General features: G+C 41.3%; 3 protein-coding genes across 4 annotated transcripts in view; 1 reads left to right on the forward strand and 2 right to left on the reverse strand.

Moving 5' to 3' along the window:
• mapk11 (mitogen-activated protein kinase 11) lies at window positions 1–19,937 on the reverse strand. The gene is made up of 13 exons (XM_057853716.1): window positions 19,761–19,937; window positions 15,096–15,229; window positions 10,074–10,203; window positions 9,939–9,997; window positions 6,472–6,583; window positions 3,529–3,558; window positions 3,394–3,441; window positions 3,210–3,324; window positions 3,064–3,135; window positions 995–1,074; window positions 849–927; window positions 594–767; window positions 1–523 (listed from the first exon to the last, which is right to left on the reverse strand). Exons 1-13 carry the CDS (start codon window positions 19,806–19,808, stop codon window positions 450–452), a joined length of 1,155 nt encoding a protein of 384 aa, XP_057709699.1. The 5' UTR covers window positions 19,809–19,937; the 3' UTR covers window positions 1–449.
• On the forward strand, window positions 15,548–20,866 carry LOC130927727 (FYVE, RhoGEF and PH domain-containing protein 4-like). Of its 2 annotated transcripts, none has more exons than XM_057853713.1 (16): window positions 15,548–15,747; window positions 16,714–16,824; window positions 16,887–17,382; window positions 17,449–17,761; window positions 17,821–17,966; window positions 18,053–18,209; window positions 18,272–18,410; window positions 18,474–18,532; window positions 18,595–18,738; window positions 18,833–19,005; window positions 19,698–19,728; window positions 19,792–19,875; window positions 19,937–20,062; window positions 20,137–20,271; window positions 20,338–20,472; window positions 20,537–20,866. In XM_057853713.1, the coding sequence occupies exons 1-16, from the start codon at window positions 15,627–15,629 to the stop codon at window positions 20,756–20,758; spliced, it is 2,592 nt and encodes an 863-aa protein (XP_057709696.1). In that variant the 5' UTR covers window positions 15,548–15,626; the 3' UTR covers window positions 20,759–20,866. The 2 variants fall into 2 exon arrangements, with proteins under 2 accessions (XP_057709696.1, XP_057709697.1); XM_057853714.1 differs by lacking the exon at window positions 15,548–15,747 and adding an exon at window positions 16,380–16,514.
• The window catches only part of LOC130927728 (DENN domain-containing protein 11-like), a 12,053-nt gene continuing 5,555 nt past the window's right edge, over window positions 20,521–27,018 (reverse strand). Inside the window, exons 7-9 of the mRNA XM_057853715.1 lie at window positions 26,868–27,018; window positions 26,737–26,805; window positions 20,521–21,852 (exon numbers count right to left, since the gene is read on the reverse strand). Coding sequence (XP_057709698.1) covers window positions 21,657–21,852; window positions 26,737–26,805; window positions 26,868–27,018 — 416 coding nt within the window. The 3' untranslated portion in view covers window positions 20,521–21,656. The remainder of the gene's footprint in view (window positions 21,853–26,736; window positions 26,806–26,867) is intronic.

Genomic DNA, 27,018 nt, shown 5'->3' on the forward strand with positions numbered 1-27,018 from the left:
TGACTAAATACTTATTTGACTACTATATGTAACACAATTAAAAGCACAGTTGGTGTTTACGTCTCTGTAAACTGTAGATTATTTTCAGTTTCTATGATTTAATATGGTTACAATTTCCCTTTAATGTATTATATGGTACCGTTTGAATACGCTGATAAGGTACACTCATGCAGTATGCAGGCTAAGTACTAAACTGCAGTCAGGCATTTAAACATGAATGGAAAAGGGCGCAATCGTGAGGAACCAGATGGTGTCGTATTCTTACTTTGGAAATCCTAGCGTGCGTTTTGTCTTTGTGTGTAGTCCGTAAACACTGATGGAAAGTTGCTTTCTTGTATGAATCACCAGCGGGAGTTCCTCTTTTCAGTCTCGCAGAAGGGAATCATAAGAGGAAGCAACTTTCGGATTGAACCTTAAATTTTGTAAAATGTGCCGACTTGTGCATTCCGTCACTGCTCCACTTGAAGGCTATCAGTCTTGCCGGCGGCGCCTTTGAAGCTGTTTGCTTCTGTAAACACCAACTCTGTTGAAAGTGATGACAAATATATGAAGAAATGTGGTACAATGCGTGTACGCTCACTCGGAAATCTCACCTTTCCATTCCTCTAAAGTACGGTCTTTACTCTCCAGGGTTTGGTCGTAAGGCGGCGCTTCGGGCTCATCATCCGGGTCGTGATACTGCGAGAAGTAAGGGTGGGCCAGAGCCTCACTAGCTGAGATTCTCCCATCGCAGTCGAGCACTAGCATACGCTTCAAAAGGTCGACGGCTGTTTTGACAATAAAGACAAGCTACTTTTGCGAATGATAGGTATACACTATCATACAAAGTAACGTAACGAAGTCCTGACCTAGTGGATTTGCTCCCCGGAAAATCTTTTCGAGATCTTGCTGAGGCATAAAAGGCAGAGACTGGATGTACTTCTGTGCCTGTGAATAGAAAGTCAAGTTTAGTTGCATGTGATTTTATATTGAAACAAGTGTCGCCTTGTCTCACATGCTCGGAGCAGATTTTCTCCAGCAGGTCCGGGGTTGGAGTTCCGACCATTTCCATGATTCTCTTCAGCTGGTCGATATCTTTTTTTTCCCCATAGGTTAAAGACAAAAGAAAAGCTCCTAACATTCATTGATTATTATTTTTATAGGGTGCCATTTGGACGTGACAGAGTGGACACTAACAGAGGGACATTTTGTGCTAAAGTTAGCCCACAGCATAGCATAAAAGAAACATGCCTTTAGATACTTGACGAGAAATCTATAAATTTACCAATAAACCTTTTTAAATGATTCAATTCAATTCAATTCAATTAACAGATGACAGAGTGGACACCTTAGGATTAAACACACTGAACGTATGTCATAAAACATAAAAATTGGATTTTTAAAGGAGTTGAAAAATAAAATTGTTTACCACAGTGGAATTTCCGCCACTGATTGAATTCAATAAATTAAAAAATGGCAAAGTGGACACGTTAGGATTAAACACACTGAACGTATGTCATAAAACTGCAAAATTGGATTTTTAAAGGAGTTGAAAAATAAAATTGCTTACCACAGTGGAATTTCCCGCCACTGATTGAATTCAATTAAATAAAAGATGGCAGAGTGGACACGTTAGCCTTAAACATAAAAATAAAAAATAAAATTCCTTCCCGGAGTGGAATTTCCTGCTACTGGTGTGACGTTATCGCGGAAGAGTGAGCTCATTAATAAATGGGGAATTTTCTTAAAGGGACACTAACACAACTGAACAGAGTGGACACTGATACTGGAGACTAATAGAAAACTTTTTTTTTTTTTTTTTTTTAAACAACACAGGATTAAAGATAGTTTACCCAGGACAATAACATCATAACAATTATCTTAGACATAACAGAGTGGACACTAACAGAGGGAACATTTTGTGCTAAAGTTAGCCCTCAGCATAGCATAAAAGCTAACATGACTTTAGATACTTGATGAGAATTCTATACTTTTACCAATAAACCTTTTAAAATAATTCAATTCAATTAATTAACAGATGACAGAGTGGACACATTAGGCTTAAACACACTGAACGTACGTCATAAACTGAAAAATTGGATTTTTAAAGGAGCTGAAAAATAAAATTGTTTACCACAGAGGAATTTCCCGCCATTAGTGTGATGTTATCGCGGAAGAGTGATGTCAATAATAAATGGGGAATTTTCTTAAAGGGGTACTAACACAACCGAACAGAGTGGACAGTGACACTGGAGACAAATAGAAAACTTTTTTTTTAAACAACACAGGATTAAAGATCGTTTATCCAGGACAATAACATCATAACAATTATCTTAGACGTAACAGAGTGGACACTAACAGAGGGGACATTTTGTGCTAAAGTTAGCCCTCAGCATAGCATAAAAGCTAACATGACTTTAGATACTTAATTAGAATTCTATACACTTACCAATAAACCTTTTTTAAATGATTCAATTCAATTAATTAACAGATGATAGAGTGGACATGTTAGGCTTAAACACACTGAACGTACGTCATAAAACTAAAAAATTGGATTTTTAAAGGAGGTGAAAAATAAAATTGCTTACTACGATGGAATTTTCAGCCAATGGTGTGATGTTATCGCAGAACAGTGATGACATTAATAAATGGGGAATTTTCCTAAAGGGACACGAACATAACTGAACAGAGTGGACATAGACATTTTTTTTAACATAATACATTTGATTTTAAAAACAACACATGATCAAAGATACTCTAGTGAAAATACAGCTTCATTTAGACCTAGGACACAAATGGCACCCTATTAAAAAATGACCCGCATACCCTAGTCTTTCCTGTCCTCCCTCACGGAGCCAAAGAGTTAATCAAATGGCTTTTAGTCCCGCTCCCCGACACCAAAACAACAAGTTGGGATCATTCCAGCCCTTTGTGGCGGCTCCTATTCATTCCCTGCGTCTTTTCTGTGCTCGAAAGAAATTGTCATGCTAATCCAAAAGACCGCTGTAGATCACGTTGCCAAGATAATGGAGGCTGGAAAAAAAAAAAAACGCTGAGGGCTCTTCCGACAGTGATAAAGGATACAATCAGTGCCGGGAAAAAGGACTTTTCCCTTCAGCAGCTCTCCCATAATGCATCCCACTGACCAAATATCAACTGGAAGACAAACCCACAAATCAATCGATCAATACACATTGTAACAGATACTTTAGAATGAAAAGGCAACTCACCATTTTGATTGTAGTGCATCCAGTTCAGCATGATTTCCGGCGCCCGATACCAGCGGGTCGCCACGTACCCTGTCATCTCGTCGTCAGTTTGCCGGGCCAACCCGAAGTCAAGAATCTATCGTGATGCAAATTTACAAAAAAATGCTGAAAATTAGCATTTAGCATTTTATAAGCTAGGACTTACCCTCAGCTCGCAGTCCTCATTTACTGCCACATTACTAGGCTTCAGGTCCTGGAGAGGAAAAATAAAATTGTGTGAAACTGAGAATCGTAGACAAGTACTTTGATAGTCAAATTAAGAGGAAGTGGAGATACTCACTCTGTGAATCAATCCGGCTGAATGGATGTACTGTTCGTCGCCATGCAAGACAGGATAAATAATGAGACAGGGGTCAACAGTGCAGTTCACTGCACACCCATGCCATATATCCTTGCATCGGGGAGGCTGCTTTTGGCAGTTTCTGTGGTAACGCGCTAGACTGAACAGCTGGAGTATCTATTTCTAGCACGCCTCGGACACAAATCGGTTAGTTGAACAATCATTTTGGCGATAGGGACCACTAAAGGATTTGGTTTTTCATTTTTCTTCAAGGAATGCATTTCAAATGCATTTTAAGTACACTATTTTTTGTAAACGATTCAAGTACAATCCTTTTACATTGTGTTAGCTATTTTATAAATAGCGTAAGAGCCTGATTGTATTGTACTGTAATTACTGCTGCAACGATTAATCGATGAACTCGAGTAATTCGATTAGAAAATTATATTTTGCTGCCTCGCGTTTTCGTTTAATTAAAGTCGCATTGTAATGGTTTGTTTTGAAAGTGTTTGTATTTAGTTTTATTGATTTGGGCCCATACACTGCTCTCTAGTGGCAACAGGGAACATGACGTAACTCATTTCACATGGCTGAATCCAGCTGCTCCCTGTTAAGACCAACATAAGCAAAGTTTTTGCTTGAGCGAATGTTTTTTTAATGCATTCGTAATTTAGTTTATATTTATATTGAGAGGTTTTTTGAGGGAATATGTGTTTGAACCCTTTGTTAAAAGCATTGTAAAATGCTTCCATGCTTTCCATGCTGCGGTCCCACTGCCCCAAGCCAAGATCTCCTATTTTAATGCATACATAGTACTACCCTTCCCTCACAATCCCATCACGGTGCTGGGTTATGGCTGCCAGCCGGGAACCTGGCACCCACAGTAATAGGGTGGTCGGTGGGTCCCACACGTTTTTCAATGGCATGGCTCCCGAGGCGTGGCCTCCTCTTTGCCTGGGCTGCCGGCAGCGGGAGTGGGGGGAGGTCGGGGGTCCAGTCTGGCGTCGCCCCACGGCGGCTCCTCGGCGTTCTCCTGCCTCCGCCTTCCCCTCTCCTCTCTAACTGGGTATCCGCCCTGTGCTCCGGCGTGGATCGCTGGCTGGGCGGCAGAGTATCGGCTGGATGTTGCCTGCTACGGCGAGGGACCCTGCCCTGGGCTTTGTGGGCCGCTGGGGGTCCCGTGGCATGCCGTATCGGCTGGGGGGCTGCGGCGGTGGCTCATGGCCTGGGTGGGCGGACAGGGTTGGGGACGGGTGTGGGGTCGGTAGTGCGTCCCCTCTTGCCATACCCGAGGGCCGGTGGACGGGCGCGCGGGTGGCCCAGGCGACCACCCTGAATTCCGGGGGGGGGGGGGGGGGGGCGAGTGCTCCTTTGCTGGGCTGCGGGAGGAGGGATGGGCTGTGCTGCCCCCCCCTAGGGCCGGCCCTCCCTCCCCGGGCTGGCTGGGTGGGGGCCGTGGCCCTGTGTCAGCGTCCGCGTGGCGTCTCCACTCGTCTGCGTGGCTGCTGCGTTCCCGGCGGAGCTCACGTGCAGCTGGATGTTGTTGGGCGCACTCGGGAGGGGGGTCCCAGTGCAGGGATTGGCGATGGGGCGGCGTAGGGTCGGTCGCCAACGGGCTTACACTCACAAGGGATTCACACGATTACTGGGTTCTAAATCACAGAGATGATTTGTGTACACTCTAACACTTTCCATCATTTAGCTTATAGACTCCCCCACCTTCTTTCCCCTCTTTCCCTGGTCAACAGGCCCCCCACATAGTGTCAACCGGAAATACATTTAGCTGACAATAGCACCAACATATTGGTAGTTAGTGTAGTTAGGCGTTCAATGTATTTCTTGTTGTTCTTTGTGTTTCTTCTCTTTCTTCTCTTGTGTTTCTTTTTTTCTGTTCCCCCAAAACCCTTTCCTGTTCGCTCTTTTGTCATAATCATAATAAATGAGGTATGCTGAATGATCACAAAGGGAGTATGTCACACTTTCAATGTGAAACATTAAAACTGTTCAGACTATCCGTGCACTTAGGCTTCCATTCTCCAAAAAAAAAAAAAAAAAAGCATTGGAAAATAAAAAAATAAAAAGTAAAAGAGTTAGCATTTTAGCATTTAAGCTAGCAGACGTTTTCTATAAAAGTTAGCCAATTGTCATTTTGTTGTACTTAGATCCTCATTTATCTATTCATTCATACCGTTTGAGGCTCAGCTCAGGTATTTGTTTATATTCCTTATCCAATTACTCGATGATTCGAACTAACTAGTTCATCGATTAATCGACTAAAATGTTTAAATTTTTCATATGCAATGGACTTCACAGCAGGGGCGGAACATAGGGGGTTGCTGGAGGTGGGGCGGCGCCCAAGCCCAGGCCTCTAAGGCAGTGTTTTTCAATCACTGTGCCGCGGCATACGATTGCGGCGTGGAAAATCATGCACTTTCACCTAATTGCTGTAAAGGGAAGTAATATCTATCTTATTTTTTACTTTAGTTTATCAATGTGACATTTAATACATGTTTTTTGGATGGTTATTTTGAGGTTTAGCGGGAATTTGGGGGTACTGAAAGGGATAATTCTGACTTAGGCGGAAATTCGGGTGACGTCGCCAGCGTTCGAACAGAAACTCGCTCGTAACCCAGGGACTACTTGTAGTGCGATGATGCGCGGAGTTATAATATAGTATTTAAGTGTTAAAATATATCAATTATTAGCATTGCCTGACACAACAAAATAATAATCATTCCCTACCTAGCAGACGTTCCGCCTCGGGGGGCCTGTTTTCATGTATTGCACAAGGGCCCTTGTGACATTTGTTCCGCCACTGCCTCACAGGCACATCATCCCCCCAATTCAATTTCCAATGGGTACCAATTACATGCAAATATTGAATGTCCACTGTACATGTTAACGTGGAACATTAAGATCAACATTTCTGGCAAAAGAACCCACCTTGAGGCCACGTAGTAGCTGGTAAATCAGAAACTGCACGTGCTCATCTGACAACCTCTGGAATTTCACAATGTTATTAAGGTCCGCGCCCATCAGGTTTGTCACCAGGTAGCTGAAGAAAATTGAATCATTACTAAATACATACAGTGCTGGCCAAAAGTATTGGCACCCCTGCAATTCTGTCAGATCATGCTCAATTTCTCCCAGAAAATGATTGCAATTACAAATGCTTTGGTAGTAATATATTCATTTATTTTGCTTGTAATGAAGAAACACAAAAGAGAATGGGAAAAAAAAACATAATTATTTTACACAAAACTCCGGAAAAAAGTATTGGCACCCTTTGAAAAATCATGTTATTCTTCTCTCGTTTGTGTGATTAACAGCATCTGTTACTTACCTGTGGCACATAACAGGTGGCGGCAAGAACTAAATCACACTTGCAGCCAGTTAAAATGGATTCAAGTTGACTCAACCTCTGTTCTGAGTCCATGTGTGGACCACATTGAGCATGGAGAAAAGAAAGAAGACCGAAGAACTGTCTGAGGATTTGAGAAGCAAAATTGAGAGGAAAGGTGGGACATCTCAAGGCTACAAGTCCATCTCCAAAGACCTGAATGTTCGTGTGTCTAGCGTGAGCAGTGACATCAATAAATGCAAAGCCCACGGCACTGTGGCTAATCTCCTTAGATGTGGACGGGAAAAAAAAAATTGACAAAAGATTTCAAGGTAAGATTGTGCGGATGGTGGATAAAGAACCTCGAGTAACATCCAAACAAGTTCAAGCTGTCCTGCAATCCGAGGGCACAATAGTGTCAACCCGTACTATCCGTCGACGTCTGAATGAAAAGGGACTCTATGGTAGGATACCCAGGAAGACCCCACTTCTGACCCAGAGACATAAAAAGCCAGGTTGGAGTTTGCCAAAAACTACCTGAGAAAGCCAAAAACATTTTGGAAGAATGATCTGTGGTCAGATGAGACAAAAGTAGAGCTTCAACATAGAGTTTGCAGGAAAAAAAAAACGAGGCCTTCAAAGAAAAAAACACGGTCCCCACAGTCAAACATGGCGAAGGTTCCCTGATGTTTTGGGGTTGCTTTGCTGCCTCTGGCACTGGGCTGCTTGATCGTGTGAATGGCATTATGAAGTGAGACGACCAACAAATTTTGCAGCACAACGTAAGGCCCAGTGTGAGAAAGCTGGGTCTCCCTAATAGGTCATGGGTCTTCCAGCAGGACAAAGACCCAAAACACACTTCACAAAGCACTAGAAAATGGTTTGAAAGAAAGCACAGGAGACGTCTAATGAGTCCAGACCTGAATCCCATAGAACACCTGTGGAGAGATCTGAAAATGGCAGTTTGAAGAACGCACCCTTTAAATCTCGGAGACTTGGAGCAGTTGGCCAAAAAAGAATGGTCTAAAATTCCAGCAGAGCATTGTAAGAAACTCACTGATGGATACCGAAAGCGGTTGTTCGCCGTTATTTTGTCTAAAGGTTGTGCTACCAAGTAAATTTTTCCGGCCCGTTGTTGGAGTTTAGTGTAAAAATGATAATGATTTTTTTTTTTCCCCCCATTCATTTTTGTGTTTTTTCATTGCAAGCAAAATAAATGGAGATATTAGTACCAAAGCTTTTGTAATGGCGTACCGCACGCAGGCTATTTTTAGACCGTATCGTCGCATCGTAAAGCGGAAGTAAAGACGAAGTGGGACATTATAGATCCGCCCTCGCATAGACACAACGTAATTTGTGCTACTTTTCGCCGGTAATCTTTCAAAAACGAACATGCCGATCATGCATTGCTTTTTTGGAACTTGTAGAAACGACTCTAGACATTACGAGTTTACGACACATGAAGGATGTTTTCTTCATACGTTTCCAGAAACCAAAAAGTCGGGAGTTACAAATGTGAAGACTGAATCAACTTGCGCGGACTTAAACACCAGCTTGGTGAATCCATTCACATTTCATATGCAGTAAATATTATCTTGGGTTGGCATGGTCTTTCAGAGGACAAAGAGGTAAGCCATTTTTATATTTTTAACTTATTTTTTAGCGTAACGTATCAAGTTTAGCGTAACGTTGTGCCGTACTGCTTCAGTCTGACAATGAATGACCTGAAAAGAATTACTGTACAATGGTATCTGACTGCCACTGTTACCGTTTCTGTTATATATATATATATATATATATATATATACATATTAGGGCTGTCAAAATTATCGCGTTAACGCGCGGTAATTAATTTTTTAAATTAATCACGTTAAAATATTTGACGCAATTAACGCACATGTCCCGCTCAGACAGTATTCTACCTTTTGGTAAGTTTTACAACAAGGTTTTTTTGTGCTGTCTAACAGCGAACTCTTGTGGTCGCTTTGCGACATGGTTTATTGCTTTCTTGCCAGTTCAATATGGCTGCACGATGTCTCGGGCTGACGCCTACGTGGTAATGTTGTGCTTATATGATCCTTGGACAAGATTTGTCCGTAAGTATGGTTGTTGTAAAGAATGTACATATTATGTTAGTAAGCGAAATGTTATATTTTTTGTATGAGATGCTTTTTGTTTATGTTTAGTGAACCTGTATAGTGAACCTGTATATAATTTATTTTACAGAATATATATATAATTTACAGAAAAATATGGCATATTTTATAGATGGTTTGAATTGCGATTAATTGCGATTAATTACGATTAATTAATTTTTAAGCTGTAATTAACTCGATTAAAATTTTTTATCATTTGACAGCCCTAATATACATATATATATATATATATATATATATATATATATATATATATATATATATATATATAAACAACATTAGTAAACGGGAAGTGTAAATACATTATAGGATTAGGATGTGTTATCATGAAAAAATTAAAAGTGTTCGTTGGCTGTCACCGAGTAGCATTTGCGATCGCAACACAAAGCTAACTAAATTACCCCCAAGAACGGTAAGAGACGTAGGACAACCAGAGGTTATATAAGAAAGACAAGGCTGATGGTAAAGGACAGCTTGTTGAAACAGGAGAATGTCATTGTCAGTTGCGTCGATAAAATAGCTAAAGCTAAGCTCAGGTCGGCTAGTTTTTTTCATCTTTTTCAGTCTTCGACACTAAAGCCATCTCTTAAACTGAACATTTTTATGTTCTTCCACATCTTTGCCAGTCAATTTGGCACCAGGCACATCATTTTCGGAGAGAATTGGTAGGTTTAGCTTCGTAAACATCTCCTTCGTACACGATTTCCATTTATTTCCTATTAGGGACAAACGGTTGCCTGTCCCTACTTAGCAACAGTAGCTAATGTCATGAATATTAATGAGCGGAAGTGACGTGTTGCTTGCAGTACGCCATTGCAATCATTTTCTGGGAGAAATTGAGCATTATCTGACAGAATTGCAGGGGTGCCAATACTTTTGGCCAGCATTGTAGCATATTCAATTAAAATACTTACAGTTCATTGAATTCTTCCAGTGTAGCAGCAGGTGTGAATACATCCAGCAGCCCTATTACCTAAAGGAAATATGGATCAATACAGTGCAGGCAAGCAGATTGCTGAGCTGCTTATTTCACATTAAGATGCACTAACATTCTCATGTTTCATGTGCTTGAGTAGCCGGAGTTCCCGGTACGAACGACGACTGTGGATGAGCGACTGGAACGGACGCGACAACTTCTTCACCGCAACTTTCTGTCGCAGGATGACGTCGTAGGCGGAACTGGAGGGGAAAAGAAAAAAAATAATAATGTTTGAGTAAAGTAAATACTTGGATGGCTGACTGCACTTGAACTCGTACGTTCCAGAGGCTTCAAGTGACACTCCAGATGCCCCGCCATCAGATTTCAGCCAACCATCCGACATGACGTCCGCACATGCCATGTTTCTACCATGATGCCATTTTCCACACACAGAGCATTAAGCTCTTTGCAGTCATCATCTAGCGATTCTTCACATTCAATATGCATTCATTTTTGATCTGCTGCATTTTTCAATCGCTATAATAAAGCATACTATTAACCCCCGTCAAGTTAAAGGCACTCAACAGCAAATATGACAAATGGAACTTTCAGAGCGGAGATGACAAAATGTTTTATGCAGAGTCGTCTAAATGAGAAGCATATAATGCATATTCCTCGGTTCTAAAGTGGCCCTGCGGTAAAACGAGATGAAATCCAAACGGGAAAATAACAATCAAGGGTGTTAATACAGTGGTATGAAAAAGTATCTGAACTTTTGGAATTTCTCACTTTTCTCCTTAAAATCATCATCAAATGTGATCTGATCTTTGTCAAAATCACACAGATGAAAAAACTGCCTGCTTTAACTAAAACCACCCAAACATTTTTAGGTTTACGTGTTTTAATGAGGATAGTATGCAAACAATGACAGAAGGGGGAAAAATAAGTAAGTGAAACATCACATTGAATATTTTGTGGCCCGCCTTTGGCTGAAATGACTTCAACCAGACGCTTCCCGTAGCTGCAGATCAGTCTGCCACATCGATCAGGACTAATCTTGGCCCATTCTGCTGTAGTTCTGTCAGATTCCTGGGATTTCTGGCATCAGTCACTGTCTTTCGGTCATGCCACAGCATCTCAATAGGGTTCAAGTTTGAACTTTGACTTGGCCCTTCCAGAACGTGTACTTTGTTCTTCTTAAACCATTCTGAAGTTGATTTACTTCTGTGTTTTGGATCATTGTCTTGTTGCAGCATCCATCCTCTTTTTAGCTTCAACGGTCTGACAGACGGCCTCAGGTTTTCCTGCAAAACATCCTGATGAACTTTTGAACTCATTTTTCCATTAATGATTGCAAGTTGTCCAGGCCCTGAGGTAGCAAAACAGCCCCAAATCATGATGCTCCTTCCACCATGCTTCACAGTGGGGATGAGGTGTTGATGTTGGTGAGCTGTTCCATTTTTCCTCCACACATGACGTTGTGTTACTCCCAAACAATTCAACTTTGGTTTCATCAGTCCACATAATATTTTGCCAAAACTTCTTTGGAGTGTCCAAGTGCCTTTTTGCAAACATTAAACGAGCAACAATGTTTTTTAGATAGCAGTGGCTTCCTCCATGGAGTCCTCCCATGAATACCATTCTTGGCCATAGTTTTACATATAGTTGATGTGTGCACAGAGATATTGGACTGTGCCAGTAATTTCTGTAAGTCTTTAGCAGACACTCTAGGGTTCTTTTTTACCTCTCTGAGTATTCTGCGCTGAACTCTTGGCATCATCTTTGGTGGACGGCCACTTATTGGGAGAGAAGCAACAGTGCCAACTTCAGACAACTTCTCTTGACTGTTGATCGATAAACATCCAGACTTTAAGAGATGGTTTTGTATCCTTTCCCAGTTTTATACAAATCAATAATCCTTGATCGCAGGTCTTCAGACAGCTCTTTTGACCGAGCCATGATGCACATCAGACAATGCTTCTCATCAAGACAATTCTGACCAGGTGTGTGTTTTATAGTGGGGAGGGCAGCTTTAAACCACTAACAGTGATTGGGCACACACCTGACTTAAAATGTTTGGTAAAAATTGGTTTCAACTGCTCTTTAAGTCTCTTTTGGCTGAGGGTTCACTTACTTATCTGCCCCCTTCTGTCATTGTTTGCTTGCTATCCTAATTAAAGTATGATCCTATAAACGTTTGGGTGGTTTTAGTTAAAGCAGACCCCTGTATTTTCTTCTGTGTGATTTTGACAAAGATCAGATCACATTTGATGGTGATTTCATGCAGAAATGTGAGAAATTCCAAAAGTTTCAGATACTTTTTCATTTCACTGTATCTCGACAGTGCTGCTAATTTCCCATGAAAACCAATGAAGGAAAACGCAAAACCTATTGTAAAGAACTAGGGCCGCAGCTATCGATTGTTTTAGTAGTTGATTAATCGATAAACGAAGTAGTTCGAATGATTGAGTAAATGGATATGGAACAGAAAAAAATTAAAATACTTGAGCTTTGCCTCAAACTGAATACAAAATAAATGAGGATTGAAGCGCAACAAAAGAACAATTGGCTAACTGACAAAGCAAAATTTTGCTAGCTTAAATGCTACAAAATGTCAACTTTTTTTTTTAACAATGCTCTTAACAAATGGTTTTCAGACATTCTCACAAAAAATGGCTGAATATACTGTACCTATAAACTAAATGACAAATGCATTAAAAAAAATAGCTCAAACAAAAGCTTATGTTGGCGTTAACAGGGAGCAGCTGGATTCAGCCACGTGAAATGAGTTATGTCATATTCACGGTCACCACTAGAGACAGTGTATCCGCCCAAATTAATAAAACTAAATGCAAACACTTTCAAAACGCCACTTTAATCAAACGAATACTCAAAGCAGCAAAATTGAATTTGAATTACTCGAATTCATCGATTAATTGTTGAAGCACTATGAAGTACAAAAATACACTAAATTAAACAGCTTTTAAAGATAAATTATAATACAGCAAGAACAGACACTAACACCAGTGGGTCAAATAAGTATTTAGTCCACCACCAAAGTACAAGTTCTCCTACTTGAAAAGATTAGGGAAGCCTGTAATTGTCAACATGGGTAAACCTCAACCATGAGAGACAGAATGTGGGAAAAATAATTTAAATCACATTGTTTGATATTTAAAGAATTTATTTCCAAATGAGAGTGGAAAATAAGTATTTGGTCACCAACAAACAAGCAAGATTTCTAGCTGTCAAAGAGGTCTAACTTCTTCTAACGAGGTCTAACGAGGCTCCACTCGTTACCTGTATTAATGGCACCTGTTTTAACTCATTATCGGTATAAAAGACGCCTGTCCACAACCACAGTCAGTCACACTCCAAACTCCACTATGGCCAAGACCAAAGAGCTGTCGAAGGACACCATAGACAAAATTGTAGACCTGCACCAGGCTGGGAAGACTGAATCTGCAAGAGGTAAAACGCTTGGTGTAAAGAAATCAACTGTGGGAGCAATTATTAGAAAATGGAAGACATACAAGACCACTGATTATCTCGATCTGGGGCTCCATGCAATATCTCACCCCGTGGCGTCAAAATGATAACAAGAACGGTGAACAAAAATCCCAGAACCACACGGGGGGACCTTGTGAATGACCTACAGAGAGCTGGGACCACAGTAACAAAGGCTACTATCAGTAACACAATGCGCCGCCAGGGACTCAAATCCTGCCGGGCCAGACGTGTCCCCCTGCTGAAGCCAGTACACGTCCAGGCCCATCTGCGGTTAGCTAGAGAGCATTTGGATGATCCAGAAGAGGACTGGGAGAATGTGTTATGGTCAGATGAAACCAAAATAGAACTTTTTGGTAGAAACACAGGTTCTCGTGTTTGGAGGAGAAAGAATACTGAATTGCATCCGAAGAACACCGTACCAACTGTGAAACATGGGGGTGGAAACATCATGCTTTGGGGCTGTTTTTCTGCAAAGGGACCAGGACGACTGATCTGTGTAAAAGAATGAATGGGGCCATGTATCGAGCGATTTAGAGTGAAAATCTCCTTCCATCAGCAAGGGCATTTAAGATGAGACGTGGCTGGGTCTTTCAGCATGACAATGATCCCAAAAAAAACAGCCAGGGCAACAAAGGAGTGGCTTCGTAAGAAGCATTTCAAGGTCCTGGAGTGGCCTAGCCAGTCTCCAGATCTCAACCCCAGAGAAAATCTGTGGAGGGAGTTGAAAGTCTGTGTTGCCCAACGACAGCCCCAAAACATCACTGCTCTAGAGGAGATCTGCATGGAGGAACGGGCCAAAATACCAGCAACAGTGTGTGAAAAGCTTGTGAAGAGTTACAGAAAACATTTGGCCTCCGTTATTGCCAACAAAGGGAATATAACAAAGTATTGAGATTAACTTTTGGTATTGACCAAATACTTATTTTCCACCATGATTAGCAAATAACTTCTTTAAAAATCAAACAATGTGATTTTCTGTTTTTTGTTTTTTTTCCACATTCTGTCTCTCATGGTTGAGGTTTACCCATGTTGACAATTATAGGCCTCTCTAATATTTTGAAGGGGGAGAAATTGCAAAATTAGTGGTTGACTAAATACTTATTCGCCCCACTGTACATTGCTGTAAAATGTTCAAGGTGAGCAAACAGTCTTGCGAAAGAGTCGAAATCGTGAGTCAAATGCCTTTCGCAACAATTTAAGAGGAAGTCTAATCGTGTCACCCAATCGCGAGCACCGGATTTGCACTTTGAAGAAAATAACAAACGGGGAAATTACACATTATGAGGACACGGCATGAAAATAAAAAGTCTGTAGCGTTATTAACCGTAAAAAATGGCTCATACTGTAAAAATCCCAGTTTTGTCCCTAGGCTACAATACGCCTAGAATGGAATCTGCCATTATGTCTTCATCTGTTTTAATTGATGCTGTCAGGGCTGGGTATCACCATAGCAACCATTAGATCGAACTAGCACATACATGCACCATTGGTGAGGAATGCAAAGATGACTTTTATGATTGAACGCAATCTTGATCATTAATTTTGTATGAAAAACATGGCCAATACAGCTTGAGTTTTGATGATGCAGGCATCTTTTGGCTGCAGCCTCGCCCCTTTCGCACAAACACTCCCAAAAACTCACCACACTGAACCGTAGGCTCCGGAGCCGACCGGCGTCAGGTTCTGGTACCGTTCGGGCACCTCCCAAACCGTCTTATTCAGCTCCTGTCGATAGAACCCGGGCCTGGCTGACATCTTTTGTGGCTGACAAGGCAACTAAATAAAAGAGGGGAAGGAAAAAGGAGAACGGAAAATGAGAACAGTAGTGCGGGCTGTCGTTGGCTGGCTCGCCGAGCAGCAGTGATCATGCGCCGGCCACTGGCAGCCTGTCTCCCCGCCCCTCTGCTACCCTTTGTTTGTCATTCTGTATTGCGTCTCTTTGGCGCCATCTCGCGGCGTAAAAGAGTAAACACACACAAGCAACAACCAAAACTTCAGAAAAATCACTCTAGCGCCATCTAAAGTCGTTTTGCGGTAATAGCAGGCAACAAACGGAGCCCCCCGCCTCTATAATTAACTACTGACACACCCCCAATCCCACGTTCAACACTGCATCTTTCGGCCTCCTCTCACTCCTTGACGCAATCAGACAACGAGTTGATGAACTTTAGCCATGTTTGACTTGAAGAAGAGAAACAGTTTGACCCTGAATAACAGCAGCCGGGAGGTGGAAGAGTTTAGACGTGTGGCGGTCCGAAGGAAAGCCAAAGGTGCTGCACCGGATTCCCACACAGGTGAGCTCCACAAACTGGAAAAAAATGCGGATAACTCGCTAGAACTCGAAAAAATACAAAATGCTTATCTGCCTTTTACAATCACTGAGTCAATTAACAACTCTGAGTAGGCGTTAATTAACAACTGATGTCACAATCCGTAGAACCCATTAAATTTTTAAATAGCCTCAAATTGCTGCTGTTCTGTCAATTTCCAAACACAATGACATCATGTGTTCTCGGCGCCGACATGCATTGTAAATGGTGTTAATTGGTGCCTGTTGGATTATTGAGACAAATCCCTTTCCCCTGATTCAGCCTGGACTTCGCTCTTTTGCTGCTTTTTGTTTGACAATCACACTCACAGCGACACACATACTCTCACAAAGGCCCAGTGTTCCTCTGCTGAAGAGTTCGTGTTACTGCCTAATGTCTAATTCTTGCTCTGATGGTACTGATAGACTTAAGTCAACAATGCCAACTATGACTTGGATCTACACAAGAGAAAATAAATGGAGCTTTCCTCCATAATGTGTTATTTTTCTGGAAATTGATTTTTAAATGTAATTTGCAGTGGAAAATGTCACCCTTTCAGATGCTGACATGGTCAATAACAACGTGAGGCAACACAGAAGTGAGAAAGCAGAAGTGTGACATAGTTGAGGCACCGATGTATTCAGTAAAGCCTTTGGGAGCGAGTAGCATTAGCCTTTACTAATGTAATCTTTACCCATGTACGTTAAGAATATTATAGATGACGTCATAGGAAAATGATCGCAACAAACGAGGTCAGTAAATTTGTTTGCCTGTTAATCATATTGCTGATTTGAAGTTTTGTCTCGAGGTTTTAAACGCAACATCGAATTGATTCAAAAACATCAATAAGTTCTCAAAATGTTCTGAAGCAAAGGGTCAAAGTCAGTTTCACTGTTTTCTTAACAAGTTTAACCCGACACAGCGTAATGGTTAGCATGTGCATTTCATTAGGGAAATGTGGCTGTGAAGGCTCTTGCGACAAGACCTGCGGATCGGCGTCTAAATCCAAACATGAAGTCAGCAAGACCAGCCCAACCAAGAGAAGCCCTTACAAGCCACAAGGTGAGCTCAAGTCCGCTTAGATGTCAAATTAGTACTAGTAATTTTGATTTGAATTCTCGTAGTGCCTCCCAAACCTGCGCATCTCCAGAGTCCAATGACGACAGGATCGTCGTCTTCATCCAGGTTACTCCCACCACGTCAATTGAATGAAGATAAGACTCAAATCACAGTGACTTGCTGTTACACGTCCCCGAGTTTTCCAAATGAGGCGTGTGTAAGCCCCGCCAGGCTGTCACCTTCTCAGAAGATCCCAAAATTGGCAAGCAGTCCAACGTTGGGGTCCCCGAGTCCGGGCAAGAGAGGCATACACAATTGTAGCCCCTTAAAGGAGGGAGGCCACAGCCCTGCCAAGTTGTCCCCGAGAAACCGAAGCCCTCTCTTGGGACTACTGAAGACTCCTAGCCCTATTCAGGGTAAGATGGGCAGCTACAGCCCTGCGAGTACCTCCAAATCCTGGCTCGGTTTGCACAAGATCCCAAGTGAGAAAAATTTAGTGCAAGAGAAGCATGCAGGGAAATCTTTAAGTGTTCCCAACTTGATTGTGTACTTAGACGAAAGGTTAGTGTTAGTCCGCCGTGATTTAGTCCAACTTAGAATTACAAGTAACTCAGTGTGTTCTTGCAGAACGCCGTCGGATAAACCAGAACGTAGTAGGTCCCCTGTCAAGGCGCCAGTGGACCTCGGAATGAACTGCACCGTGGAGGAAGTCTCTCCTCGACGGGAAACCGATCCAATCCCAGGGGCCAAGATCCGTGCAGGATCTAGGTTCTCCTGCAAATGGGCCGAGGCTGCTCATGAGGACAAACGAGAGGAGCGAGTTGAGAAGATTACAGAGAAAGTAAAGGAGGAGAACACTGAGCAGAAGTTGTTCAAAATAGCCAATGAACTTCTACACACAGAGAGGGCCTACGTGGCTCGCCTCCACCTCTTAGACCAGGTCAGTGTTGGTACGGTTTGGACCACGCCGTTAAGATATTTAAACAAATCCCGTTTCAGATTTTCTGTCAGCGCCTAACTGACGAAGCTGGACGTGGCTCCTTTCCAGCCGAAGTGGTGCGAAACATCTTCTCCAACATCTCATCCATCTACTCCTTCCACAGCCAGTTCCTGCTGCCTGATCTTGAGGACTGCATTGCACACTGGTCAGTCTTGTGATGTAACCTTCTTGATACTCGTGGTTTGGCACTGATGATTCTAGATTGTCATCATCTGTGTCAATCTCATCCAGGCATGAGCGCCCAGGTTTGGGCAATGTCCTCCTGCAGCACGCCCCTTTCCTTAGGATGTACGCCGACTACGTCAGGAACTTTGACCAGGCCATGGAGCTGGTGAGAATATGGACTGAGCGCTCTTCTGCTTTCCGAAACATCATTGAGGACATCCAGGTAGGATCAGAAAAATGTCGGCAGTGGAATACCAAGTTTCAAGTAATCCATTTTCCATGTAGAGTCAGGAAGTGTGTGGCAGCCTGACTCTGCAGCATCACATGCTGGAACCGGTCCAGAGAATTCCTCGCTACGAGTTGCTGCTTAGGGATTACGTAAAGAAATTACCACCCACTTACCCAGACTTTGAGTTTGCTCATAGTGAGTATCGCGACTACATATTCAGTAGATCTGTTTGGACAATCATTGTTTATCTCTGCACAGAATCCCTGCAGACAATTTCCATGGCTGCCAACCACTCAAACAGTGCCGTCCACCAAGCTGTATGTCACTTTATAGACATTTTTAGATGCCGAACGAGGCACAATGACTTTGTCTCACGTAGGAGAGCATCAAGAGGTTGCTGGAGATCTACGAAATGGTCGGCGAGGAAGAAGTGGTGAATCCCACCAACGAATTTCTCAGAGAGGGTCGTCTGGTCAAGCTGGCCGCGAGGAACACTTCGGCAATGGAGCGCCACCTTTTTCTGGTACTACAAAACTAGGAATCCAGTCTGAGAATGGCTTGGTCACTAGGGTTGCCCATGAACTCCTTGCCAGTCACGTTGGTCTTTTGTCTTTCAGTTCAACAACTTTCTTCTGTGCTGTACGCCAAAGTTCAGCCTGGTTGGCCAGCGCTTTACGGTGCGCTGCCGTATAGGAGTGGACGGCATGCAGGTGCAGGAGACTGCAAATGAGGACCACCCGTACGCCTTCCAGGTGTCGGGAAAGGAGAAAACCCTTGAGCTGCAAGCCAGGTATATCTTTAAAAACTACTTTGGTGTGGTATTTATATATGTAAAAACATAATTATCTGCTGTGTCTACCGAGCTCCTGATTCAAATGTCTAGTTTACTGAGTATATGGAAAAGATACTGTATAAAACGAATAATCAGCATGTTTTCGTTGTGGAGACATTCATCTTGGGATAAAATATGTACAGCATGTTGTTTGATTTTATACATTAATGTCTAATGAAACTGTTACAGTGACCTTTGTGTGCGCCAATTGTTACAAGAAAACCATTTTCAGTCGCTACTCACACCAGCTGTGATAAGAAATAATCACTTTTGCAACACACATAGCCACAACAAAATGTTCCACAGCAAACAGATGCAAAAATGTCAGGGACATGACAAAGCCCTAACCTTGTACGCCCTGAAATTAATCGAGCTGCTTGACAGGACGCTATGTTACTAAACCCAGATTGTTGATTGTGTTATTGTACAGTTTTGATGTATGTTCCATGCCTGAATGTGCGTCTTTAGTTGTATGGGGGACGGGAAACTGATAAAGCATATGCTTCATCCCGTCCGCCTTGGTCTTCGGTTCCTTCGGGCAAATCATATCACATTTTGTAATTGTCAATGATTGTCAATGATCCCGATGATAATAAAATTCCATTCCAAATTCAATTTAATGCTTAAATGTATTTTTTAACTCTTTCTAGCTCTGAACAGGACCGAGATGACTGGATCAAGGTATTGACATTTTATTTTTTTGCGATTCTTACCTGGAGAAATGATACGCTTCTTGTTCTCCAGGTTATCCAGGACGCCATCGACGTATTCCAAAAGAAAAATGAGACGTTCAAGTCCGCGTCAAAGGAGCTAAATGTAGAGGAACCGGTAAGTACGAGAGTACCTGTATATAATGGAAGATCACTTGGTTGAGGATCTGGTCTACTAGGCAGAAGAACTTGGTCGACGTGCCCCTCGCTGGATCCGTGACAACGAAGTGACCTTATGCATGAAGTGCCAGGAGCCTTTCAACGCATTGACCAGACGGCGACATCACTGTCGGGCTTGTGGCTGCGTGAGTGTCAAACGCGCACTCCGCGTCAGGTAAACTCCACGTCAGTTCGTTCTAACGTGGGGCGTCCCCACTAGGTGGTGTGCCATAAGTGCTCCGACAACAAGGTGGCACTGGCATACGACGGAAACAAGCTGAACAAGGTGTGCAAATCCTGCTACTCCATTCTAACGGGACAGAGAGCGGGGAGCACCAAGAGGCCGACATCTGAGGTGGAACAATCTACAGTAAATCTACATATACAGTACATGTCTGTTAAAATTCAAACTGTTTCTCAGTTGGAGTCTTATCCATCTTCCTGTGTCATCAACGGATTCCTGCAATATGGCGACAATCCTAAAACATGGCAGCGGGTCTGGGCTGTCCTTACCAAAACAGAACCTCAGCTTCTCTCTTTGTATGCTGCTCCACAGGTAATTATTAAACACATGAACAAACAAAACAATGACTTGAAGTTGACTCCATCAAACTCTCCAGGATATGAAGCCCCTCTCAAGTATTCCTCTGCTGGGCTACACCATCAACGATCCCTCTAAGGACCATTCCTACTTCAATTTAAGACAATCCAAAATCAACCATACCTTTACCTGTGACGACACGGACACCAAACAAGCCTGGTTGGCTGCTCTCAAACTAGCCGTGACGGGCTCTGATGACTGCACCAGCGAATCCAGCGGGGAAGAATTAATTGTTCTTTAGAAATAGGCAACGTGTATTTTCTCACAGGAAGTGGAGTACTTTATTTCTGAAATGGTTTACAGTAAAATAAATAAAAGGTTTTAACATGAGATGGAATGACTTTAAAAAAAACACATTCATTTTGTCATTCAAAATCTACACGAAAACACTGGACTTAAACCTGATGACATCACATTTGGGGGGTCACACTTGGACACCAAATGTTATTTTTGTGGCCTGCATGACGCCAAATCTGATGTTAAGGCTACGTTCAGACTGCAGGCATATCTGTTTTTTAGGACTGACTGTTCACACTACTTTTACCAAGTGTCCAAATCGGATCTGGACAACATTATAGACACATTGTTGTGGCAGCAGAGTACTGTCGCTGACAGTAAAAAATCAGATTTCTGTGCTTTGTGACTACAAAAAAAGCTATCCAGTTTCAATAGGGATGGGATAAAAATTAGATTTTAGCTGCCAGTCTGAACAAGCAAAAAAATGACTTAGCTTCCTCCCTGCAGGCATGTGCTTGTCTGGATTAGCGTTCAACCCCCAACTGGACATTGTATGCAGAGGCTCAGCTGGCAGCGTGCAAATAAGTCCGCACGGACGCCACTTTAGAAAAGATTGCAATTTGGTCTCAGCTCCGGCTAAAAAAACCCCAAATAGGATCCATCCTTTGAATACAGTTAAAACGACAGTTCACATGAAGAGGTGATTTGTACATAAATGCTTCAAATAGGCTTTCACCTGAAAAACAATAGTATTTACAGGAGGCTACTTTTACCAGGCTGTTTACTGGTTATGTCACAAAGCCTCCAGTCTCCGCTGTGGGGGATTTTGCTGACCCACTGGCACCGGAGAGAGACTCTAAAACGAAAATCAAGCGGATATTTCTGGACTGGAAGCAAGTGTCTCAGCTGCAGCAAAGCTGGTCGGACACCAGCAGTGTGTCGAAACCATAAATTTCCAGCAAGTGGAGGAGAAAGAGACGGTCGCCATGCGGGTCCAGACCCATTGCTCGAACGCTTTCGGCGGTCAGCGTCGGGTCAGGACTGGCCGCCACCTCGCTCAGGGTCTGGAAAATTCGGTTGTTCTGCTCTAGAAAAAACCTTGAAGACAAATCATCGGGTCCATTTAGCAGTAAAGAGGGGGCTTGAGATATAAATTTCGAGTGATGACGCTGGGATCGAAGGGTCAGTGACTGATCAATTCCTGGCTATGACTGCCCACTGTCGAAGTGCCCTTAGGCAAGGCACTGAACCCTAATTTGCCCCCAATGGGTTGGCATGTAGAGCACTTCGGGCATGGTAACCATGTAGATAAATGCGCTATATAAATACTCTTCATTTACCAGAACTAGGGTTGTTCCGATCGTTTTAGTTTGAGTATCTGCTGATCCCGATATTTCCCGATCCAATTGCTTTTTTTTTTTTTTTTTTGCTCCCTATTCAATTCCAGTCATTCCCGATAATTTTTCCCGATCATATATATTTTGGCAATGCATTAAGAAAAAAATGAATAAAACTCTGATGGATATATACATTCAACATACAGTACATAAGTACTGTATTTGCTTATTATGACAATAAATCTTCAAGATGGCATTTACATTATTAACATTCTTTCTGTGAGAGGGATCCACGGATAGAAAGGCTTGTGACTTTGTATATTGTGACTAAATATTGCCATCTAGTGTATTTGTTGAGCTTTCAGTAAATGATACTGTAGCCAAGCCCAAATGCATGATGGGAAGTGGAACCATGACTGTGCGTAGTGCTACCAATTGATATATCTTCTTTGCGCTGGGAAATAACAAGGTGTTAAGAAAAAGATCAATTGCTACCTTGCTTCCCATGATATTTCTAATTGGAGGGAGAGGGATTGTAAGGCTTTAGCCAATTAAAAAAAGGCTCCAAAGGCTGCCAAAATTCACTCTACTCATTTTACGCTGCATGACGTCATCAGTTTAAATTAATGTCTAAATGAATATGGTGGAAAACACTCAATTGACTTGAAGTTCTGCTCTGAGACCCCCAATTTGGCCAAATTTCAAAATTGTCCTATATGAATATGTGAGATATCATTGGAAATCAGTGTTGTTAATGAAGTAGTGGGGAGGAGGCAAGGGAGTGTGACACCGTTGCAAATGCGATGCTACTATGCTAGGTGGCTCCAATAATACCTGGCTGTCGCCGATAGCCTACAAACTACGCCCACGTGATGTTTCAGTAGATATCACATATATACAGAACTAGATGCAAATGACAGACACGGCCGCATGAGCAACATGTATAATAAAGAACTAGATGCGTTAGTAACAGCCGCCATCTTAAAGCAGTAGACTTCTCTGGAAGGCTCTGTTGTAGAGAACCTTCCTAGCGAACCTAAGTAACTTTTTATCTAAAATGCTCCTAAATTGGCAAAACTTAACTTAAATCTTTAAATGATAAAACAGTTTTGAAACTTACACATGTCGAAAATAGACAGAAGGGAACTAATGCAATAGCGGGAGCAATTTTAACAACTTTAACGGCTGATTCACAACATTAAATGACTTCCACACATAGCAAAGGTTACTATCTAGTTTTCGCAATATCCGCAATACCCCTGTGTCTAGTTAAGTTAATTGCGCTGGGCCAATTGTCCCAAAAACCCTTTAAACTTCACATTGTGTGACCCGTTCTTATTTTTATTTTTTTTTTAGAAAAAACATGAAAATTATCACCAGTTACTTTGCCAAGTAACTCATTACTCTTACATTCAGGTAACTGAGTTACTAACGCGATTACTTTTTGGGAGAAGTCATTTGTAACTGTAATTAATTACTTTTTTAAAGTAAGATTAACAACACTGTTGGAAAGCTTAAAATCTCAATTTTCTGGGGGAAGAAAAATTTTGAACAGGAGTTTTTTTTTTTTTTTTTTTAAATGTTTTTTAAACACCAAAACCTTATCTGGAGGTGAGAGCACGCGAGAGCAGAATTACAGACACCACGACTTTAATGAGATATTATCGCGTACTTACCTTGTTTCGATCCAAAAACTCCATGTAGCATGTATCACTGAGTGTCAAGACACAGCTGTGAATGGCCACAGCTGGATTTTGGGGGGGATTTTATGGGTGAAACATGGTAATATAACAAGGGTCGTGATGCAGAAATGGCAGACATCAAGGAGTGGTCGAGACTTTCTTTTTCATATATTTACCCTTTTAAATTTTTTTTTTTTTCAATTTTTCTTTGTTTGGATCGATTATCATCTAAATATCGGAGAAAAATGCGACAGCAACAAAAAAAAATACAATTAAGCGATAGTTATGAGGTAGATATCCTGGACTTTTTTTTACAGACGCCAATTTTTTCATTGTGATGTAATTTGTTTAAAAGTTTAAAATAAGGAGTGACTAATTTTTTAAAGTCGTTTTTTCATCAATTAATGATTCTAAGCAAAAAATGACATTTCGAATAATAAATACGATTACTTACCTTCTTTTTATGGCTAGGTTGAAACAAAAGCGATTGCGCCGACATCTGTAAACGGGGGTTTACAGGGTAAAACGGACAAATTAAAAATAGTTCGGGGGCTTATTGCACCATTAATCTGCTATGAAAGCATCTAGACATATTGTTCTATCAAACACAATAGTTCTTTTGGCTTAAAATACAGCAGTTTATTTTTAAGAGGGGTGCAAGAGCAGAAACTGCTTTTGTAGCCTTGTCTGTGTTTTCCGCCATATATTAAAAACGATAGCAGCGCAAACGATTGACACCATTCTTAGTCATCAAAATGGTGGGCTGGTTGACCTCAGACTGACCTATAAAAGAATTGTAAATATCTCAAAAACGATGACAGCACAAACATGCACAAACGAGTGACATTTTTATATACATTTGCGTCTAATGGGGGGCCAACTTTGACATAAAATATTAGGGCTGCAACGATTAATCAATTAACTCGAGTAATTCGAATCAAATTTTGCTGCTTCGATTATTTGTTTAATTAGATTTGCGTTGCAATTAAAGAGGTCCCGATCGATCGGGTCCGATCACGTCATTTTCAAAGTATCGGAATCGGCAAAAAAATATCGGACATGCCTTTTTTTAATGTATTTATATTTTTTATTTAAATCGTTTTCTAATTGTATTTAACGTGACAGACAAAATGTCTTACACTCATCCAGAGTAGTTTTAGCTTAAAGTAGGGCTATCAAATTTATTGCGTTAACGGCGGTAATTAATATTTTTTAATTAATCACGTTAAATAATTAACGCATGCGCTGCATGACCCACTCACGCATTGTCGCGTTCAATCTATAAAAATGCCGTTTTACCTATAGATAGCGATAAAAGGCAGTGTATAATGAGTAGAGAGAATTTTGACAGCCTTTGGAGCCATTTTTTATGTGGTTAAAGCCTTACAATACCTCTCTCAGCAATTAAAAATAACGTGGGAGGCAATGTGGGGAAGAAAAGTAGTAGTTGACCATTTTCTTAACACCCTCTGTTATTTCCCAACGCAGAGAAGATATATCAATTGGTACCACTACGCACAGTCATGGTTGCACTTCCCATCATGCATTTGGGCAGAAGTTAAATGGCTGCAGTATCATTAACTGAAAGCTCAACAAATACACTAGATGGCAATATTTAGTCACAATATACAAAGTCACATTTATCCTTTAAGAATTACAAGTCTTTCTATTCGTGGATCCCTCTCACAGAAAGAATGTTAATAATCTAAATGCCATCTTGAGGATTTATTGTCATAATAAACAAATACAGTACTTATGTACTGTATGTTCAATGTATATATTCGTCCGAGTTTTATTCATTTTTTTCTTAATGCATTGCCAAAATGTATATGATCGGGAAAAATTATCGGGAATGATTGGAATTGAATCGGGAGCAAAAAAAAAGCAATCGGATCGTGAAATATCGGGATCGGCAGATAATCAAACTAAAACGATAGAGATCGGATCGGGAGCAAAAAAACATGATCGGAACAACCCTAGTTGCAATGGTTTGTTTTGAAAGTGTTTGTATTTAGTTTTATTGATTTGGCTGGATTCACTGCCCTCTAGTGGCAACAGTGAATATGCCATAACTTGTCTAACATGGCGGAATTCAGCCGCTCCCTGTTAAGACCAACTTGTGTTTTTAATGCATTCGTAATTTAGAGATATATTTAACAGTTTTTTATGTGAATATGTGGATGAACGACTTGTTAAGAGAATTGTAAAAAAATAAAATAAAAAACGTCAGCATTTTATAGCATTTAAGCTAGCGGACTTTTGCTATGCAAGTTAGCTAATTGTTCTTTTGTTGTACTTAAATCCTTTTTTATAGCGTTTGAGGCTAAGCTCAGGTATTTTAATTTATTTTTAAATGAAACTTTAATCCTGCATGGTTTGATGAAATACAGTAACTTTATTATAATCAATACTTTGTATTCACATTTAACGTTGAAATTTCAATCTTAGCAAGTCTATGTTTTGGATCTCCTCAAATTTATTCTGCAACACATTAAATGTAAACTAATCCAATTACTCGATTATTCGAACTAACTAGTTGATAGATTAGTCGACCACTAAAATAATCGATAGATGCAGCCCTAAGTAAACGTGTGCTAATGTAAAGTGCTTTGGACATGGTAACTAGATAAATACACTATATAGGTACTCTTCATTTGCCATTTAACATAAACGAATGGGACCATTTTGCAATAAATGTGGGGATCCGTGACGTCATCACTCAAAATTACTATCTCAATAGTGTACATAAAAAAACGACAGCACATACGAAGCGTAAATGATTAAATTTTTTGCCAACAATATGGTGGGCTGGTTGATCTCAGATTGACCTATGAAAGAATTGTAAATATCTCAAACAATAGCAGCAGGAACGATTGATGGTGGGGCCAAATTCACGGAGGTGAATATTTGACAAATATATACAATAATTCCAAATATTTGGAAAATAAGCCTGTAAAACTCACAGAATGAAGAGATCTTCTTCACTGGATACACAGTCACCATTCTCCTCTTGAGAGTACAGCAGCATCTTCCTGTTTCAATGCAAACAACACAATCAAAATCTGTCAACTCCGTCTATTTCTTCCCAACGTACCTCTGCTCCGTCAGCTTGCGATACTTCTCGCGGTCGGCGTTGCTTATGCGCAGCAGCGGTTTCAAACCCTCCCTGTAGGTCTTGACGTTCTGATTGTCCACATAGACGTCATACAGGTCGCGCTTCTCCTCGAAGATCTTCTCGGTCGTGC

Source organism: Corythoichthys intestinalis, chromosome 13, assembly GCF_030265065.1.
Source record: "Corythoichthys intestinalis isolate RoL2023-P3 chromosome 13, ASM3026506v1, whole genome shotgun sequence".
In the NCBI taxonomy this organism is placed as follows: domain Eukaryota; kingdom Metazoa; phylum Chordata; class Actinopteri; order Syngnathiformes; family Syngnathidae; genus Corythoichthys; species Corythoichthys intestinalis.